This window comes from Aspergillus udagawae (genome assembly GCF_001078395.1).
Source record: "Aspergillus udagawae IFM 46973 DNA, scaffold_2, whole genome shotgun sequence".
NCBI lineage: Eukaryota > Fungi > Ascomycota > Eurotiomycetes > Eurotiales > Aspergillaceae > Aspergillus > Aspergillus udagawae.
Genome location: NW_025091265.1, coordinates 8147 through 28467, shown reverse-complemented (window position 1 = coordinate 28467; position 20321 = coordinate 8147). Strand labels below are relative to the sequence as shown.

The 20321-nt window shown below is 46.4% G+C and overlaps 4 protein-coding genes across 4 annotated transcripts; 1 reads left to right on the top strand and 3 right to left on the bottom strand.

Annotated features, from left to right (window-relative positions):
• Positions 1-8174: 8174 nt before the first annotated feature.
• On the bottom strand, positions 8175-8456 carry Aud_002320 (uncharacterized protein; the record flags this gene model as incomplete). Its single annotated transcript, XM_043287292.1, has 1 exon — positions 8175-8456. One exon carries the CDS (start codon positions 8454-8456, stop codon positions 8175-8177), a length of 282 nt encoding a protein of 93 aa, XP_043143227.1.
• Positions 8457-9488: 1032 nt separating this feature from the next.
• Aud_002319 (uncharacterized protein) lies at positions 9489-10919 on the bottom strand (the record flags this gene model as incomplete). The annotated part of the gene is given in 4 exon segments (XM_043287291.1): positions 9489-10152; positions 10167-10451; positions 10507-10648; positions 10721-10919. 4 exon segments carry the CDS (start codon positions 10917-10919, stop codon positions 9489-9491), a joined length of 1290 nt encoding a protein of 429 aa, XP_043143226.1.
• Positions 10920-13979: 3060 nt separating this feature from the next.
• Positions 13980-16847, bottom strand: Aud_002318 (putative cell-associated beta-galactosidase; the record flags this gene model as incomplete). Its single annotated transcript, XM_043287290.1, has 1 exon — positions 13980-16847. The coding sequence occupies one exon, from the start codon at positions 16845-16847 to the stop codon at positions 13980-13982; it is 2868 nt and encodes a 955-aa protein (XP_043143225.1).
• A 1589-nt stretch (positions 16848-18436) lies between these two features.
• Positions 18437-19050, top strand: Aud_002317 (uncharacterized protein; the record flags this gene model as incomplete). Its single annotated transcript, XM_043287289.1, has 2 exons — positions 18437-18751; positions 18829-19050. 2 exons carry the CDS (start codon positions 18437-18439, stop codon positions 19048-19050), a joined length of 537 nt encoding a protein of 178 aa, XP_043143224.1.
• Positions 19051-20321: the final 1271 nt, after the last annotated feature.

Below are 20321 nucleotides of genomic sequence, written 5' to 3'. Positions count from 1 at the left end.
CAGTTAACGACGCGAAGTTTGAGTCAACCCGGCTTAACGCGCACATTAGGCGCCCAGTCTTCAATGATTACCTCTACAAGTTCCCCAGTAATGTAATTAAATCAACCTTCTGACCAGTAACTAGTAGTATTCAAGTTAATCTGCACCCTGAACTATCCAACCCTGGTTACCTTGCGGTCTGTCTCTTAAAAATAGCTGATGGTCTTTCTGCCCTAAGTGCCCTTTAGCAACACCAATCTGCTGACATTCCACCAAAGTCAAAATGATCAATATTTAACCAAGACCTTTACCATTGAGCAACAGAACTTAGTGTTTCCAGGCCATCCCTAACCACTGGAAGAATGAAAATAGTGACCTCTTTGGCACATACCTAGCATACGTCCTCTGCCAGGATGCCGCAAATGACCCCTCAATCGGACCCAATTCTCCAAATCCCAGGACCTTAATTACCCACAGCGTCAAAATGGCCAAATCACCCAAAGAAAGGATAGTGACAAAGATGGGATATTCACGGGAAAACTCAAAGGCCTTATTTGTAGCTCAAGCAAGTGCATTGGATGCTGCTTCGGCTGCCTGTGCGCCGGTTTCGATGGCATTATCAAGACCAGGGAGGATTGCATGAGCTAGCAACTCAGTCCAGCTGGTTGTGCTGATAGCCTCGTCAAGACGTTTCTTGATCGCATGCGGTGAGTCGCTGGTTAAATTTCCTCTAATTCAAATGTTTAACATCATGAACCCATCTCCGAATAATAATATGTGTAGAGTTCTGGTGGAACAAGGACTTACCAGCTGGTCCCTGCAAGCAAAAAGTGTCTAAGTCTCTTTGTACGATCTCAGACGGTTATGCGGCTGGATTTGGTGGTGGACAAGCTCAAGCGGTCACGTTGACAGCCACACATACTCAGGGTAATCCTAATTGGATTACATTTTGTGATGGGGTGTGGGCAGTGTTGAAATATCAGACGCACATCTGATATCAACCTGACAATAAGGCAGCAGCTCTGAGCAACGCTGATTTCCTTGAGAGCATGATCTTTGACACACCAGAGCGACTCCTCGCGCATGAGTTTACCCACAGACAAGGCCAATTTGGTAAATATTATGGAAGTTAGTACTGTGCGATGCGACTTTCAACATAGTTATTGGTCTGCTAATGAATGGCCTTTTCCCTAAAATGTTTCAGGGGATATAAAATATGGCTGGGTTGACATCGTTCAGCTTGCTAAAGACGATAACGCTCAAATTGATGCTACACGGTCAAAGCCTGTCAAAAATGCTGGTATGATTTCTTTTTCTGAAATATTGACTTGTGAATAGTGCTGATTATCTCTAGATACTTTCTCATATTGGATTAATAGTAAGTTGCAGAAATCCCTATGGTTCCTCAAGACGCCATGCGCTAGATTCAACTAACCACGGACGGCTAGGTGTATTCCTGGAGATGTGCAACTTCCGCAGCGGGAGGTGTGAAGACCCTGATCAAGCAGCAAAGACGCCCTAAAACTCGGACTCTTCCTGATTCACTGTCTGCAAGCATGTCATCCTCAGGCCTGCGCATGTGAGGACCTCTCCTCATTTGGTATCCCAGTTTTGATCTTGGCACATATGCATCTCTGTGCCTATTCAATTCAACAAGTAAGCAGAAGGTTCGAGTTGTTGAAAACATTGCATGTGACTGATGTGCCATTCACGTATCTATATAGTAACTTTGGAACTTTTTTCTTGGTATATAATGGAGAAAATCCGCAAAGAGAAAGATCTTCAATTTCTGTACCTTCGTCATAGAAATTGAATTGAATGCAGTGTCCAGTGTACTACCAGAGTACAATTATTTGCAAAGCTATTGATATAAATGCAAACTGATTTTTCCTAATATCAGCGGCATCCAAAAGGACATCCCCACAACGGCTTCTTCTTTCTTTTGCAGTCACAGTCCAACCTATTGAATGACCCGCTGTCCTTTCCTATCATTTCGTCGAACCAATCCTCCATTTCTAGATTCCATTAGTAACCGCAGGGACTAAATAGGGAGGCACTACTAACCTTCATCTTCCTTGAGGTCTAAAATGCGATTACCCGGACAGTGAGCAATTGGCCTCAAACGGGAAATCCATTCTTTCAACGAAAGATTAGCTTTGCGAATCTCAAAATCCACTCGGCCGCTTTGTTCGTTTCCATTGTTGACCCTTTTGAAATAATAATAATTGCCGTCACAGATAATATCTTCCAATGAGAGTGTTTCTAGAGATAGCTCGTTCTGTAAAGTGTCCAAAAGGCTAGACATACAAGTCACCTTTTCTTCGTTGCGTTGCCATGCCATTCGGGTTTCCCAGGTCGGACAGACTGAACCTCGAGCAGATTCAGGTGGAGAATATGGGTGATAAGTAGATAACCACTTTGCGCTTGGATATTCTTCTGTCGTCGACTCAGAGGATTCGGAAGTCGAGGAATGCTGTGGGAATTGGGGTGCCCTTTCTGCCCATGCTGTTTCGGATGCTGGCAGGACTGGTAGGGGGGCTGGTCCATATTCTGGCGGGGCTACGGTCGGTGTGTACGATGGCAATGGTGAAAATGATGGCAGTGTTGGTTGAAATGATGGCAATGTTGGTACAAACGATGGCGATGTTGGTCCATACGATGGCGATATTGGATGAACCCCTGGTGAAGTGAGCTGAGACGCTGGCGATGTATATTGAAGCGTGGGTGAGGCGGGGCACCTCGAGGGTGAAGTCGGAGAAAATCCAGCGCCGTAAGGTGTGTTGGTAGACATCCACGGGATAGATCTTTCATTTTCTTGGTGGCCGGGAGACTCGCCATGTTGCGACCTAGGATTTTCTGCAGCTCTCAACTCCTCGCTGCGTATTGTCACCCGTTCAAGTGTAAGAGTGACCAGATTTTTCTTTACACTAAGCAATAGTGATTTCAAAGAGTTGAAATAGATATCAAGCTCGTGAATATGAAGCTCTCGGAGTCGAGTGAAGCTAATGTCATGGAACATGTTTCCAACGTAGCTTTTTGCCGGATAGGCAGGCATCTCATCTTGAAGAAGATAAAAAGGCATATGATCTTGCGACAAAACCAGTCCTTCCAGTTGAGGTGCAAGCTTCGTGAAAAATTTCAGCCAAGCCGCCTCATTGAGATCAATACATAAATGAAGATCCTCTAGGCCTTTTAAAGTTGACAGTAGAGAGTCAAATTGTTCTTCGGAGAGGGTAATTCTGGGGCCGATATCACCACAGAAATTAGAATCGCAGGTATACAGCTTTCGGGGTCTGCAGCTTGAGCCACATAACGCAAGAAAAAGCTTCGATAATGCCAAGGAGTTCAGTTTCCTTATTTGGCTATCCTGATTGGTATGGGTAAAGGCTTGCAGGCTGTAAACATCGAAGCGAAAATCAATCCGGCTCATCATCTGTCGCCTTCCCAGGAATGGAACTGTCTGCTGCCGTGGATCAAGCAAAAATTCCGTTGTGTAATGTGCGAGTCCTATTGTTTGGAGGTTCTTAAATCGATCCATACATTCCCGAAGTCGAACACTGAATGCTTCTGATTCCAGCAGGTTGGAATTATCCGCAAGCATGGCTTTATGGACAGCATACCGACTTTCCAGCTCATCGCCATTGACTTGTCGGCAGCTTTTTGATGATATAGATACCATGCCGAGGGGCTTTTTAGTACCATCGAACACAATGGGTATCATCCATAGCTCTTGGACGTGCTGGCGGAGACCATTTGACCTGGATAGTTCTTCCAGTTCGTGGAGACTTTCGCTTGTCATAATGAAACGGATTTTTCGATAAAAGGTCTCCGCGAAGTTCTCCAGTGAGTTTTTGTACAATGCGCGGCATGATAACCTCAGAGCGACCAATTGCTGGAAATCCAAATGGTTACATATCTTTGAGATCAATTCCTCGGGCAGAGCTGCAATGGACATTTTGGCTGCGTGTGTGGCGTTTCAAGGTTGAGAACAATAATAATAAGAGGCTCGGTTTGTTATCCGCAGAAATGAGCAGTAATCAGCCTCACTCCCCAGGGTTCTGGGCTCCCTTTGGCGAGAAAGCGAAATCAAGGTAAGATTTCTACGCTGAGAGACAAAGAGAAGTGTATTATTGTGCAGCGCTGGAGCGGCAGCCCCCGTTTATAGGAGAACCCGTGGACCTGGGCAGCGGAGAAAAACGTATTTTAGACCCACAGAAAATTGAAATACCTGTAATACCATATAAACAGCCCTAACAATGGTGTTATCCGCGGAGTCCACGCTTCCTATACTAATTACGGCCAACTGCAACCCCTCTGCAGTGCAGAGTCTATATTGATTCCTGTCCACTCCAGAGTCTATGGCCACCATAGTCCTGCCTTAGTGGAGTCTATATCTTACTTTTCTAGACTTTATATTTCCCTCTGTTTTATTTTTTTATTTTTTTTATTTTTTTTCTTTTCCCCCTCTACTCTCTCTCCCTAAGTTATTAACCAACATTTTCCTTTTCATGTGGTGGAGATTTAATGTTAATTAAATCTTAATAGTATTACTATCTATCTGTTTGTATGTGTGTATATATATATATATAGAAGTTAAATATCTATAAGAGATTTCACAGTCATCTATAATTCATAATTTATAATAATAGTTAAATTATTATCCCTATAATCTATCTGTCATACCCTGGGATCCGTCTCTGCTGTTCCTGCTAGTCACTACTTTGGGGATGATATAGTCCCTGGACTATATCTGATACTTGCCTAAGGACTACTGACTAGAGTTGCATTCGGTCCGAGTTCGGGCGACTCCAACCCCCAGTTGGAACCGAACCGCTGCAATTTCGAGTCCAAATTTTAGAAATCAGAACCAAACCTGATCCGTTCCGATTCGGTGCGAGTTTAACCGCAAAATCCGCCACTAGGCCTTGATAGGTAGTCACTAGCCTAGCTAGGCGGGCGGTATGCCTAGGCAATCTTAAAAATTTTAATAGTTTTCAGAATTCAATTTCTCATATCTTAGGGGCCTAATAAACATGCTTATATAAAATTATTTTTATATGAAATATATGGTAATTATAGTCATTTTAATCTATATCTAAATATTAATTTAATATCTATAGGGTTGAATGGGTGGTGGTTAAAAAATCATTCTTTGACTATAGTAATTGTCGAAGGTTGATGCACATATATAAATAAATCACCACTACTTTTATACTAACTTATAATAGAAATGATTATTCCCTTATATCTCACCAACCACAAAATATTTTGAATCGATATTTCATATTTAGATAGACTAGATACTAGGCTATCTTCTGATATTAATATTTCTAGAGAAATCTGAGAAATTAGTGATTACTAAGCAAAACAGTTTCTAGCAGTTTAACCACTGACCCCCTGAATCCAACCCTGACCCACCCCGAACCCGGTGCGATTTCTCAATCTAGGAACTGAATTGAACCGTTGCGAGTTCGGTGAGGGTTGGATTCGATTTTAGCGGTTCGGTTATGCAACTCTACTACTGACTAGGTAGCCTAATGATTTACTAGCCAGGCATATATCTGACACAAGGTATGAGGATCTAAACAGGATTAAGGATAATCTAAAGATATATATGAATCATAATAGCAAAGATAGAAGTAAGGCCTATTAAGTATATATACTTAATAGTAAAAGAGTAACTAATGAATTAGACTAGTAAACTTATACTTAAGTAAATAACTTATATTAAATATAAGGAACTAAAACTAAGAGTACTAGATATAATAATAATAAGCATTCTTATATATCCTTAGTTTCTCCTGTAATAGGCATGGTAGATAGTATATTAGTATAGTAGTAGATATTTATAATATTAATATACTATTTACATTACCTACCTATACCCTATGTTATGTAATCTATTATGATTATATTATTAGTAATAAGGTTGCTCCAATTGGGGGTACAGGTGGCGCACCATTTAATCTTTATAAAGAACAACAGCCTATGAAACAATTGGATATATGGTATGGCAAAGGCAGTGGTACTGCTGTATCATATGCTGTCTTGAAGGGGATTCACGTCACCTAGGCTGAAGGTAGTGACGCCAAAGTGGGACAAACACCCGCTGACGGAAATGTCGACGTACTACGAGCTAGTTACCGTTTCGCGAACGGAGGTAATGAGCCACTGCAGTCGATTGAGATATATGGAAACGAGCGTGCTGTATCTGTTAGACTTAGGACCACAGATAATGTCTAATTTCAGGTTGGAGCACCCGGTGACCATGTGAGAAACCAAGATGCTGCTGGTAAAATATTACGCGGCTTTCATGGGAAAGTGGACCAGGACATTGATCAGCTAGGGGCAGTGTTCGAAGATTAGTGTGGTGAGTGTGAAATACTTAAAGCAACTTTCAAAAATATTGATTCTAACAAACAACCTAGATAACTTTATTTATAGGGAGGGACGATGTTTTACATGATATTCTCTATTACTATATTATGATGACGCTTACTATTGATATATCAACAATCGCAGGAAACGACATAAGGATGTTCAGTTGTCTACCATGCATGTAGTTTCTACTTAGTCTGTGATAAATTGTTAATTGTCATTGCATTAGGTCAACTTGTCAGGATTTGACCTATAGCTGAAATGTACACGCTCTAGTTAACTGTACTTTAACTAGGAGCTACCAGCCTACTACTAACTCAGGTACACCAGTGACATGCCCTTATGAATGAACTAATGAATAGAGTACTGCTAGAGCTGAAATCCATACAGTTGGTGGTGGTGGTGGTGGTGAATTCATACCCTGACCCCTCGCCTAGGTGATATGCAGGATACAACTATCTAGTCCTTGCATGTGTCTATGTACAGTAACCATTACTTTCTAATAACTTTAGAGCTTCATCATGGCCTGTGGTGGCCTATTTACCTACTATTCTATTTAAAGCCCTATAGTGCACAGCTTTAAAACCTCTGTAATACCTCTGCGAAGTCTAGTATAGTACCTAAGATACTACTATCTTATATATTATCCTTCTTACCTTCTTTACCTTAAGATCCTCCTCCTAGCATACCTGAAATATCATTAAATATAGTCCTAATCTACCTCTATAGTTTATGCTATAGGACCTTTAATTTTAGATAGTCTACTAGAATATAGACTACTATTTCTAAGGCCCCAGTAATGGTGTCATGCGTGGAGTCGATAGCTCCTATACTAATTATGGTTGACTGCAATGCTACCAGAGCATAGAGTCTACATCCACTCTAGAGTCTATATTAGGCCTTAGCAGAGACTATATCTACTCCTAGAGTCTATATTTCCCCTCTTACTTCATGAGCTACCCTACTATCTCCCATACACTATGTAATATTTTATCTTTCATGTGTGGAGGATTGATTTAAAACTTAATTATTGCTATATAGGAGATCAATATCTATGAGAGAGTAAGTAGTTATCTATAATTTATAATAATAATTAGAGTTGCATAACCGTAGATCCGAAGACAACAAATTCATATTGGTCACATCAGGATTGTTCAAATGTCACTAAAATTGTCAACATAAGTATAACATAAGCATTAAGCATTTTAGGCACTCTCCAAGCCAGGATAAGCCGCATCGAATCCCGGAACTTGAAATCTCACAGTTCAAAAGAAAGGGTAAACAGGCTAATATTACTTCGTAACCACTTAGAGGATAGGGCGGCTAGGCCCCGCCAGTAACATAGTCTAGCCCAAATACTTATCTAGCCGTTCACTCATTTGCGGAAGAGACCATTCAACTTTTTTTCGCAGGATTTCAACTATTTGACTACCAGACAAAAACGCATCAACAAGGCCTTCCACCCCAAGTCGCCTCAGCCAGAGAATTTCGAAGATCGAAGTGTGTCAGCATCTGTTGTTCGCCCTACGTATTAAACCTGCGACCTCTATGACGTCATATCAGAGGTAGATCGAATTGAGGTCCGCAGGAGCCATGGAACCACCTACTAGAGTACGCTTTCATTTTGGAACTCCATGTGCGCCAATCAAGTAATCATATGGGCGTAACAAATACCATAGAGAGATATTTTAGCAGCGGGCTTCTGCTAATTGCAGGATAACCAAATTTTGACAATTTAATAACAGGGAGGTTAAGTTAAACTTTTCCCGCAGCGTTGAGGATGCAACAAACTAGACTTGCAGATAACTCAGGAATAATCAGGCCTTCACAACAAAGCCATAGATATTGTTCGACGCATTTATATCTCCTTTGCCCATCACCGTGCGATACACTCTGCTGCAGCTGCCCTGGACGTTAAAGAGCTGAAGGGTTTCGGCTCCTGGTGATCCTTCCCAGCTGATTTGTGTGCCTCTCTGGATGAACACGGCTCGACATCCCTGTGGGGTCGATCCCGACCACGTCTGGGTTCCAGCCTCGAGCTTCCAGGACGTAGCAGTGCCCAGAATCATGAGATAAATACTCAAGTTGAATAACTTCATCTTTAGGGTGGGAGATAGCGAAAGATGGACGCGTTCACCTGAGAACGGAAACGTATAGATGGTGGAAATGGCTTGTAATCCGTAGTGTGGTTAAGCCTGTTGCTATAACAGGGAGATGATTCTGTTGATTTATACTGCAAAGGACGATATGCTAGACGTTCCATGATGTCACCATGGTGCAAGAGTCTGCTGGAGACCACGGTGGCAATGGCTCAACAGAAAAGCCCGGTTGGTGCGAAGCTGTCCAATGGCCGCTTTTATCTCATAGAGTGCACTAATCAGGCGTAAGAATGACCCAGCTCTTGATTGACCTGAAGGTATCCGGGCCCCAGGGTCGGTGGGTGGTAACGATAAAAATCTTGACACATCTCTCGATGTGTCGTTATGTATCGGTACTGCCTACGGTGCGAATGGCAGGCCTATATAAAGACATCTAACCCCTTAACCAGTCAACCTAAGCTTCTTTACAAAACGAAAAGCGAAATACCAACTATGAAGACCTTTCGGATTTTTATTTAGTAACTTCCTTAGCTTGAGTAGAGGCCCGGTGGCAGCCAGATTGCCTTCTACATCAATAACAAGAGCAGCAAGGGCAATAGCTACACCGTCAGCGTCGGCGGGTTCCAGGCGAGCGACAAGGTCGTCGAGGTTCTTGGCTGCAAGACGAACACGGACGATTCCTTTGGCAACAGCACCATGTACATGGGCCAGGTCAGATTCCCCTTGACTTCGGTTCTGTTATTTACCTCTTTACCGCCAGCGAAGAAGAAGCACCCCATCAACTACATACCCTGGTACATGCCGAGATAAGGAGTGAACTGACTATTTTAAAGCCCCAGTCTTTAGCTGTGAGAGATCTTGAAGAGTAACAAACCCATGAGAAAGGTGGCGAGCCAATCGAGCCACCAAAGGATTGCTGGATCGCGAGTCAGGTTACAAGTCAATATATAATGTGTATATGGTTGAAAATCCAAGTCGAAACTTCTCTGTCCATTGGCCAATGTTGCTTTCTCGACCGCTGCCCTCCTCACCCTAACTACTCGGTACGATCAGGTACATTTCATGCACACCGCACTCCGCGCCGTGCCATACGGCGTTGCCTATCTCAACTGGGATTCCCTTTATACATTGACAGAGCCCATTCCCGTTGGAATAGTCCGTTGGCTCACACACCATGAAGGCCCCAGGCCCACAGTCATAAGCTTCCAAGCACATCGGGACGTTATCGCACATCGCCGCATAAGGTGGGGTGGTTTTGGGAGGGGGGGGCCAGCAAGTGCACGCTCCGGACTCGCAGTGAACGGCCCCGGGCTTGGGGCAGTTATCCTCGCATTCGTCAGTAAGACGGCAGGGGCCTCCGATTGGGACGCTCGAGGTTTTGGGAGGCGTTGGAGTGGTGGTGGGGATGGTTTTGGTAGGGGTAGTGGTGGTGGTGCGAGTGATGGTGCCGTCCCAGTCCTTGTAGTAGGGGCTGTCCGGGTTCTGCACGCTGTCCTGGTTGCGCGGGTCCAGGAAGTCCGGATTCTGCTTCAGTGGGGTGCCAGGGCAGAAGAAACCCGCGCAGCTGCTGCCACAGCCAGCGCCGGCGCAAGTTGGCTGAGGCGGGCCGGTGCGGAAGGTCAGGGGCGACGGCTGGGACGGGAACGCGACGGGGCAGGACCCGCAGCTGCTCTGCCGCTTTGCTTTGGAACCGCCGCTGCAGTCGCGGACATTGGATCGGCCCCCTTCTGACCCTTCCAGACCACATTGTCGGCATACTTATCGTAGGGCACATCGGGGTAATTGGGGTGCGGCTGCCGGTGGTATGCAAGATCCACAATCCTCTCCTTCACCATGGCGGCGGTGGTCAAGGTGGAATCAAGGCCGCTGAAATACGCTGCCAGACTGGCGACCGTTGCGGAGGCGTACGATGTCCCACTGGCGGTTTGGTACCCAGGGTCCCTTGAGTTAGTCGGGCCAGAGGTGGCCAACCGCAGGAAGAAACCAGGCGCGTAGCTGGTAGCTCAAAGCGCATTGGAGTGGGCCCAACCAGCCTGATCTAATAACCAACCTAATGATGATGAGCTCTGGGATATAGTTGCGGTCGTTGGGGTTTCTGAAAAGCACTGGAAAGCCGCTGGGCGAGCCTTTGTTGTTTCTGGAGCCTATGATAAATATAGTGCTGAGTTTGATGATTTCTTGAATCAGCAAGGCTAGGCAAGAGGCAAGAATGGTTAGTTAAAGAGTATGGTGTCCTACTTAGGGATGGTTAAAAAGAGACTTACCCAGCTTGTCCACAAATGCCGCCGACAGCTGGCCTTGGGGGAATAAGATGGAGAAGTTAATGATGCTCTTAGCCCCCCTTGCCCTGGTGGATATGTCAGCATGCACCTTGGCGAGCCTGTCAAGCCAGTGCTCATAAATGGTCTTTTTAAAGTCCCACACAGTCGCCACCACGGTGGCCTTATGCGTGATGCTAACCATCTTCCCCACCACCTTAGAGAGATACTTGGTTCTATACTGCTTTTTATTATTTTCTATCTAGCTGCTTATAGGGTATGGCCCTGGAAGCAGTAGGAGGAGGAATAATACATTACTAAATTTTAGGTGCGAAGGCTGGGCGCCATAGTTAATATGGTATTCATAAGTGCCCTCACCCGCTGATGAGTTAAACCTATTGCAATCTGTATTTAGTCATAGTCACACACACACACACTATCACATAAGAGGAGAGGAACATAGTAAGAGATAAAAAAAGAAAAATTAGCATACTTATAATCTCCCTGGTTTGGGATAGGACCTGTCGCAGGAGGCTAGGAAAGTGAGGCCATGATATTAGGTAAATTTAACTGCATAATCTCACTGTGCTTAGCAAGAATGGACTACTCTTGTAATTCACTTTTAGTGCTGTTCAGGGTGTCCATAAACCAATCATCATCCCCAGCAGGTGGTCCTCCCCCCAAGGTTAGGTCACGGGCCATGCTCTAATAGCTGAGCATCAAGCGGCCCCTGGGGATATAGGCATCTGCGACCTGCGTGTGGCCCTAAATGGTGGCGGTCTGGTTATTGGTGAAGGCCGGGACAAAGAAGAACATGGTGCCTAGCTAGTCCATTCTGGACTTAAAAAGATCTAAGGCAGAGCCCCTAAGCTACTACTATAGGGTGGTCCTGATGCTATTAATACTTCTTAGGTCGCGAGGGATAACCACATGAGGAATAGGTGTGGCAGTGGTTATAATTATAGTTATTGTGGTGATGTCACTTGCGCTATAACTGGTCACCTAGGTGCAGAAGGAGATGGTGGATGTTATTATAGTGATAGCCTGCTTAGTGAGCTTCTAGAACTCTTTAAAGGGGATCTAAGGTACCTGTATTAGGGCAGCCCCTTCAGCAGCCTGCTTGGCTATAATACTATATAAGAGGGTCATGGTGTACACACTAGCTATTACTATCTTATAGCTGTCCTCCTCTAGGTCTGGCTTGTCTGGGTATGTGGGCTTGTGATTAGGGCTAATGCTAGAGGGAAGATTAAATAAAAGTATTAGTAATAATATAGTAGAGTGGAGGTGGAGGAGAGATAAAGACTATATATTACTTAGGGATATTGTTAGCTAACTTATATAATTTAGGGCTAGGGGATTTTCAGTGTGAGTCCTAGGGGTGGGTTAGATTTAATGGGTGGCGGGCCTCCCCTGTATAAAAAGTTTAGTATGGCGGCAGCTAAGAGAAGGAAGGTATTAGCTTATACTAGGGAGAGTGATATACCTAGGGTAGATGCTTAGATTCTTAAACCTAGGCAAGATGATACCACTAATATTAGGGGGGCATGACCATATGAACCAGGTCTAGCAGGGAATGACAGGAATAGGATTACCACTATCTACCTGGGTTGCAGTGGGCTCTGGGAGCCAGTTACTAACCTAACTTATAGTTTCTGTGGGGAAAATAGTGGTGGGCAATAGCCTAGTAATAATAGGAATAATAATAACAGGGCTACTAGTAGAGATCATTATAGAAGTTCTACTTAGATCTAGTATTGCACTAGCGCTACTCCATGGCCATGGAGGTAGACGGATAGTCTAGGCTACAGGCACCACTAAACCTGGCGCTCGACCCGAAGCTCTGAAAGACCTGGCAAACTTTTAGGGGTGGCCTGAGCCATAACCCCATTACTCTGAATCGCGCCTACCTGACCACAAAGCAACGGTGTCATGTCGCCCTCCAAGGCTCCATCCAGAAAGTCTTTGGCCTGCGAGAAGAGCACCGCGTGTCCCAGACGCTATTCAATCAAATCATGTGAGAATTCCAGGACCGGGGACAGTTCACAACCCCATTCCTGAGGAGTCCTGATTCCGCGGAGAGTTTCTATGCCCTCCAACCTCTTTTCACCAACCCCGTCTCATTCTCCCGGAAGAAATCATCAGAGGAACGCTGAATGGCATTATTGGAAATATGGCCATAACCAGCAGTCCGGTAAACCATCTAATTTTTCCCAGGGCGTTAAAGAGTGAGCCCACTTTCGAGGAGCGTTCCGTGCACTCCTAAGAGCGAGCCGGACAGTTCTAAGCCTACAGATGAGAATCTGGTTCATTTCCAAACAGCTTGATTCTTTACAGAAGTTCATTCATTCGTTAAGCGTTTTCCGAATCTCTATTCGCGACAAGATCAGTGCAGTCTCACGCCTGGGAACCGCGGCGCAACACATATATAGACCTGTTGCTGTCCCTCTCCGCCAGTCCTGAGCTCAGGCTTATGTTATGTTTGGGACACGCAAGGACTGCAGGGTTGCAGCCAGGAAATTATAGCTCAAGACGAACATAATCAATCTTCTTGACCAGAAGGCTTTCACTGATGACGTTGATAAGTGTTCGCTCAGATCAGTGCCGGCCTCTAGAAAGATCTAGCCATTGAGTTCCCTGTCTCCTAGATTCTCATTGCACTCAGTTTTACCGCCCTTGTCGCCCTCAACATCAACAGCACTTTCCTCGAGATGCTTACTTACACTGCTCTGTTACCTTCCTCATGTGCCGTCTCCTCGCCGCCTGGAACCGTCTAAAAGTTCTCAATATGTCACCGTCGCTCAGGTAATTGCGTCCGCTGACTCCGGTCCTCGACGGGATGCACTCATCATACCTCGCTGTGCAGCATCTGGCTATATGAGCTACTCATCCAGGGGGGCGCTGTCGGCATTCATGACGCTCTTCGGCAGTGTGATGCAGATGCGTTTAGGGATGTGCATGAGGCTGCAGACACTGATGGAAGCACAGCCGCCGTCTCTGTTACGGTCAACCACCTCAAGGTCATGGCCGGTCCGATCCGACGGAGATGTACAGGATGATCCCGTGGCGGCTGTTGGTTTATCTTATCGGGCTGGCGTGGTTGAAGTTTTTGAGCTTGGGGGTCTATGTTCTGGGTCATGCGGTGGTGTCGTTGAAGAATGTGTTGGCGTTGCCTACGTCTACGCGAAAGGTGTCTGACAGTGACGGGCAGTGTTTGTGGATTCAAGCAATAGCAGTGACGACTAGTTTATTAGTGATGGATGAGTTATGCCGGTGCGTAGATCTCCGCCTCGATAATTCCCAGATCGCCGTCCTCTGAAGCCACCGTCACACTCTGGCCAACAGCAGCATTGAGATCCAACGTCACATAACCCAGAGAAGTTGGTGTGCTCCCTTCATAAACTATGTTGTCGTCCACGCTGATATGAACTGGATACTTTGTCGTTCGGAAGCTGTGGAGCTTCATAACCATCTGCGACACATTGACTGGACTGTCCCAAGAGTACTTGATCCAGGTGCTGTTTTTTTCCCCGTCACAGGACCACTCTGTTTCCTCATCATCGTCGTAGGAAGCAATCATGTTCTCCGTGTCACATCCAGCAGTGACCTTCGGAACCTCCACAGCTTTGCGAGAGATGGTGTATGATTCACCCGACGGTGTCGGACCGCGAGAGAGAACAAAAGGAAGATCTGACCCAGGAATGACGGTGCTCAGCCCGCCCTTACTGGCAAATGGTTTGGTGTTGAGGGTGATAGTTGCTGGTTTGAGCCCGTCGGATGTAGCAGTCAGAGCCACTTTGCCGGCTCTTGTGGTAGACCGCAGCATGACCCGGTTGATTCCGTTTTCGACTGGGAGGGTAGTTGACAGGATGCAGTTGTCGGCACACTGAGCGATTCCGCCACGCCAGGAAGCCTCACCAGAAAGAGCAAAGTCAAGGATGCTCAGAGCAATGGGGTTCCTTTCGCCCTTTGCATCGACTACCTCGACATCCACAAAGGCAATATCCGCACCATCAGCCACAAATCCAGATGGCCCGGTATGAGGCGTCAGTCGGATACTGGCGGGCTCACCAGCAGTCGTCTTCGTGTCCAGCACGGATTCACGAGCGTCCAACTTTCCTACGGCCCTGATCGTGCCAGACTGCCAAGTTACATTAGCGAAAGTGAAGAGGAATCGGCTGCTCTGCTCGCCCTTGCCCACAGACTTGCCATTCAGAAACAGCTCCACCTCTTCTGCCGTGGACACAACATAAACATCCTTGACCGTACTGTCGTTGTAGTTCCAATGCCCGATGATATGCCCTGCCAAACGCTCGACATCAACCCAGCTATCCCACATCACCTTGTGCGCGTACCACCCATCCTTCGGCAGCCGGACAGCGTCCACCTCGCCAGACCGTCGGTAACTCTCCGCTCCTCGATGGTGTGTATTCGAGTCAGAAAATATAATATTCACCCCTCCGGCATTAACCCTCGTCCCCGTCCCAGGCCGCTGTTCGAAATAATCAAACCATCTCCGCACATTCTCCACCGCATGCGAGTCCTGGTTGCGGTTGTACTCGCTCGCATCCTCCCCCTTGTACGGCGGCCCCGCCCCGTCCACATGGTACGGCGGCGACCAGTCATCCCAGTACTTCCTCAACCCCTCGTCACGACTATACTCCATCTGCCAGAGGGGGATGCGCGCCCCCTTATTTATATACAGCATTTCGCCCCCGTACTCCGCCACGGAGCTATTCAGCATCTCGCGCGATCCCGCCGCGCGACCCCCATGCGGATCGTACGTATCCCGCAGAGCCTTCATCTCGCTCATGTGCGCCTCCGAGATCCCGTGGTTGCCGGCTTCGTAGAAGATGACGCTGGGGTTATTCCGGTTGTAGATGATTGCGTCGCGCATGAGCTCCGTGCGCTGCGCCCAGCGCCGGCCTGTTGCGTCGCCTTCGGAGTCGCCCGCCGGCAGGGCCTGGAGCAGGCCAAGGCGGTCGAGGGACTCGACGTCTTGTTTCCATGGGGTGACGTGCATCCAGCGAATGAGGGCGGCGTTACTGGCGAGAACGAGGCTGTTCGAGAAATCGGAGAGCCAGGCTGGGGCGGCGCAGCCGAGGGCGGGCCATTCGTTTGTTGTGCGTTGGGCGTAGCCTTTTAGGTGGAGGGTGCGGTCGTTGAGCTTGAACGCGCCGTGGGTGAACTCGGTCTTGCGGAAGCCGGTGCGGGTTGTGACGGTGTCGATGGCGTGGTTGTTGAGGAGTAGCGAGGTCCGGACGTCGTAGAGGTAACCGTATCCCCAGCTCCAGAAGTTTAGGTCGGAGAGGTGTGTTGCGGTGCGGATGGTCCAGGTCTCATTCGCTTGTAGGGTGTACCGGCCGCCGGTGACGGTCTTGAGTTTCTTACCCTGCACGGTATCGTGGATTTCGACTTGGTACTGGAATGTCCTGGCTTGTGGATACTCATTGCGAACTTGCGATTCTATGTTGATGGTAGCGCTCTTGCGGGGTATATCCAGGTCGGTGGCATAGATGTAAACCCCGGTGGTCTGCAGATTGGAGTACAACGGTAGAGTCTGGTAGAGCCGATCCGTAACATGCAGGAAAACATTCTTGTTGATCCCTCCGTAGTTGGCATAGAAATTCCTGTCGTTCCACTGGTATGGCGTATTGGTGGCCTTCTCCCGGTACGTCCAGCTATTGTCGATTTGAGCCGCGAGGACGTTGGTCTGATTGTAGAGCGTGACATCGCTGACATCAAAGCCAAAGGCCATGACCCCGTTCTCGCTGCGACCGATCCACTTGCCATTAAGGTAAAACTCCCCGGCGTGGCGGATGCCTTCGAACTCGAGAAAGACTTTCTTATCCCGGCTCGTGGCTGGCAGGTCAAAGTGCTTGCGGTACCAGGCAATTCCGGTGGACAGGTTGGCAATGTCCACGCGGAAAGCATCATCTTCATTCCAGGCGTGGGGGAGCGTTACGTCCTTCCAATCGTTGTCGATGAAGGACGGCGACTGTGCAGACGCAGGATTGCCCACGAGTACTTTCCACCCAGGGTTGAAGTTGTATTTCATACGGCCATCATCTCTTGCTTGGACGATGAGCAGGAGAGAGAAGAACATGAGGGCTGAAAGAATAGACTCTCTCATTGTAGATATATCGTCAGATACCAATTAGAGCCTTAGTCTGTGTATCGTCCTCGACTGGTAACCCATTTATACCTTCGCATGGATCAGATACTCCGCAGCCATCCTGCCACAATGGACATTCCGATGTCAATTACCGATCCCAGCAACGGCAACTGCGTAAGGCGAGGGTGTCGTTAATCCACCACTGGTAGGCATCCCTGAGATAGGCTGGGAGAGATCTCATCGCAGTAATCCGCTGTTCAATGGATTGAGCAAAGGCCGAGCACCCTGTGATACCGAATCGAATCCAGGAGATCTGCACCGAATTAATATATTCTCTCTTGGCAATCGGCAAACGGGGCCAGAAACTCGCAGTGATATGCTGGGCCCCCGCACTTCGGTTGGAGCTATCCCGACACTGGGAGAACCCTGCATGTGCTGGACGTCTGGTGAGCCACTTAGCCAGCCTTTGAACATCGATCAATATATGCTGCACTTGCTATAAATCTAGCACATACGACCACAGGGGAAAGGGCTCAGGGCTATGGCTGATGGGGCTTCATCATATTCTCCCATTAATACCTTTACCGCTCCAACCCTCTCCACCTTTATCCTTCTAGTGATAGGACTCAAACAAGGATTGATCGTCTTCATCCTTTGTATCTAATCTGCCCACCCTCACACAAACTAGCTGAGGTCAAGTGAGTTCTGCTTCGATCTCACCGTGACTTGGCAGATATTTTCTTGAAGAGGGAATTGGATGCCTTTCCACCCTGCAGGGGAGAAATTGAGCAGCTAAACAACATTGCATATAGGCTCTGTTGTACAAAGTCAATGCAGAGGATCTTGAGGCGGAAAGAGAATACATCATTGACAACTTACAGAAGGTTTCTATCGTACAACCAGGGGGCGTTTACATCATCAATCTTTACGGAGAGAAAGGCTTGAGAACTCCCCTTTTGGAGAGATTTTTGCAAGCCCAACCTCAGCACGAGAACAGGCCTATTACCCATCGCGTTTGATCGATTAGGTTGTGGATATCATATCTCATGCCAAGGTCTATACAAAGCTGGATATCTGGCAGGTTTCCACAGTGTACTATTGGAGCAACAAATATTGTTGCCATCCGGAGCTCAGAATTAGTCAGGCAACAGAAACAGAAAGCCGTGCGGCAAGTACACGCAAGGGTAAGCAAAAATGAAGGGGATTGTAAGACATATATTCTGTATATCAAGAGATCTTTAATATTTTAGGAAAATCACAAGGTGTCCGCTCTACAGGTAGATTTGCTACTTAAAGCATTTGTACAATATTGTAATGTCCTCCGGATAACGCAGCCTGCAACGCATTGCCATGCACTCCACCCTGGGCGTTAGCATCAGCTACGTGTTGCAGTAGCATCTGTACAATCTTATCATGTCCTTCCAATGATGCAGCATAAAGTGCCAGTATACGGACCCGAACTCCTCCCTCTACATGCGCGCACCAAGGGGTAAGTCGTATGCTAAGTGACAGTTCCCATCCCATGTGATCTGCTAACCTTCCCCCGTACCTCCTCTGTCGAGAGAAGGGGGTCACGGTATAGCTAGGCAAGCAACCAAGGCCAGAAAATGGAAGCACGCCCAAAAGCACCGTCGACGGAAACAACCGTGACAGAGATGACAACGTTGGAGAAGATATGGGGCAAACTGTTTAAGGAAGGCAAGCCAACCAAGAGACTAGGCCAGCTCTTACACAGCATAGCAGTCCATCTGGTAAGCATGGATGCCGTTGATTGGAGGAATTTCGCAGCTGACAGTGTGAAAGACCCCGGTGGTATCCTCAAGGTGTCACAGTCACATCAAATGAGGAACAAACGCCTTCCTGATGGAGCGGTGGGATTGGGCTTCCACGATGATCACAAGATGACGGGACAAACGAAGTGGGTACTTTGGCAGAGATGAAGGGAGTTTCAAGACATGGAACCTTTCCATCTTTTCTCCGCTGTAATTGCAAACTCTAGGCTCCAAAAAGCCCAGCCACCACGTTCCGTGCCAAGGGAGTCCGGGGGCAACGCTCCCGAAAGCCCGAGATAGAGCCAGGTGGTGTATCCTATCTAAAACTCCTTAACAAATCCGAGGGTCTGGCCTATATGACGCCGGTATCTCCATGGTTCTATACCAATTTGCCCGGCTACGGCAAGAATTGGCTTTGGCGCGGGGACCACCTTTGGCATGATCGCTAGCAAGAGGTCTTGTCTGTCCACCCAGAATTCATCAAAATCATTTCGTGGAACGACTATGGTGAGTCCCACTTCATCGGACCGCTTCACGAAGGCGGGTATGAGCAATTCAGAACCAGCAAGGCTCCATTCAATTACGCGGAGAATATGCCGCACGATGGATGGTGAACCTACTGTCTAAGGTTGCCTTGGACTGGGTCCCATTCCACGCTTTTCATCCGTGCGCCCATAGTAAAAAATCCGGTGGGCAACAGCCACCTGTCCCACCATTCTAACTATTCCTACCTACACATGGAGAGAGTGCTCTCTCACCCTTTTTCTATTTCAATATATATAACAGACCCAGTCTTCAGATATAGAACTTACAGAGTACTTAACTAGCTAAAAGACCATAGCATGCGCTAGCAGAAATTAGCATGCTAGTCTAATTATTAAATAATGATTAGATATTATAAGAAAAAGCAAAGTGTGTCTTTAGATGCAATATATAGAGATGGTTATAACACTAGTAAGGAGATACTAAAATACTTTTAATCTTAGTATTCTGCTTTCCCTGGCCATTAAGATATTTAGTTAATATATTTTAAACCTTTCTCTTATAATGCCGTCTTCTCCAGCCTATCTAGTATTTATATAGGAGTGGCCTTCCCTTCCCCTATACTTAGACTAGGGTGAATATATTATAATTTACACCCTATGCTAGTATGCAATCTCTACTAAAGGTATATAGATAAGTAGTTATTTCTAGAAGAAACACCACATCCCTAAGAGCTAATAAAATAGTCTAGATTAATACCTTTCTAATTAATATTTTAAAAGTGGTAGCTTAGCTAAACCATGGCTAAATAGATCACCATCTTATCCTACCCTTTGGGTCCATACTAGATTTTAGTATGTATAATACCCCTATATAAGTACTAGTCTAGATCTCATGGGCTGGCACCTCAGGGGGTCTTATACACTAGATAGACCTTCTACATAGCTAGATCTAGATCTACTCTACTAGCCAGTTTCTATACAGTCCTGGACCCAGTTAACTGTGACCTAATCATACTAGATTATTAATAGCAACCCAAGTAGCTTTAATAGAGATACTATAAATAGTCCTCTGGAAGAATAATATTATGCTACTACTGCTATATTTATATATAATCTCTAATAATAAGAGGCATAGTTTTATAAAGTCTAGTAATAGTAAAATAGTGTCCTGTATAGTGGGTAAAGCACCTATAAAGGAACTCACCTGTGGCTAGAGTAGATATAATAGATCTTAA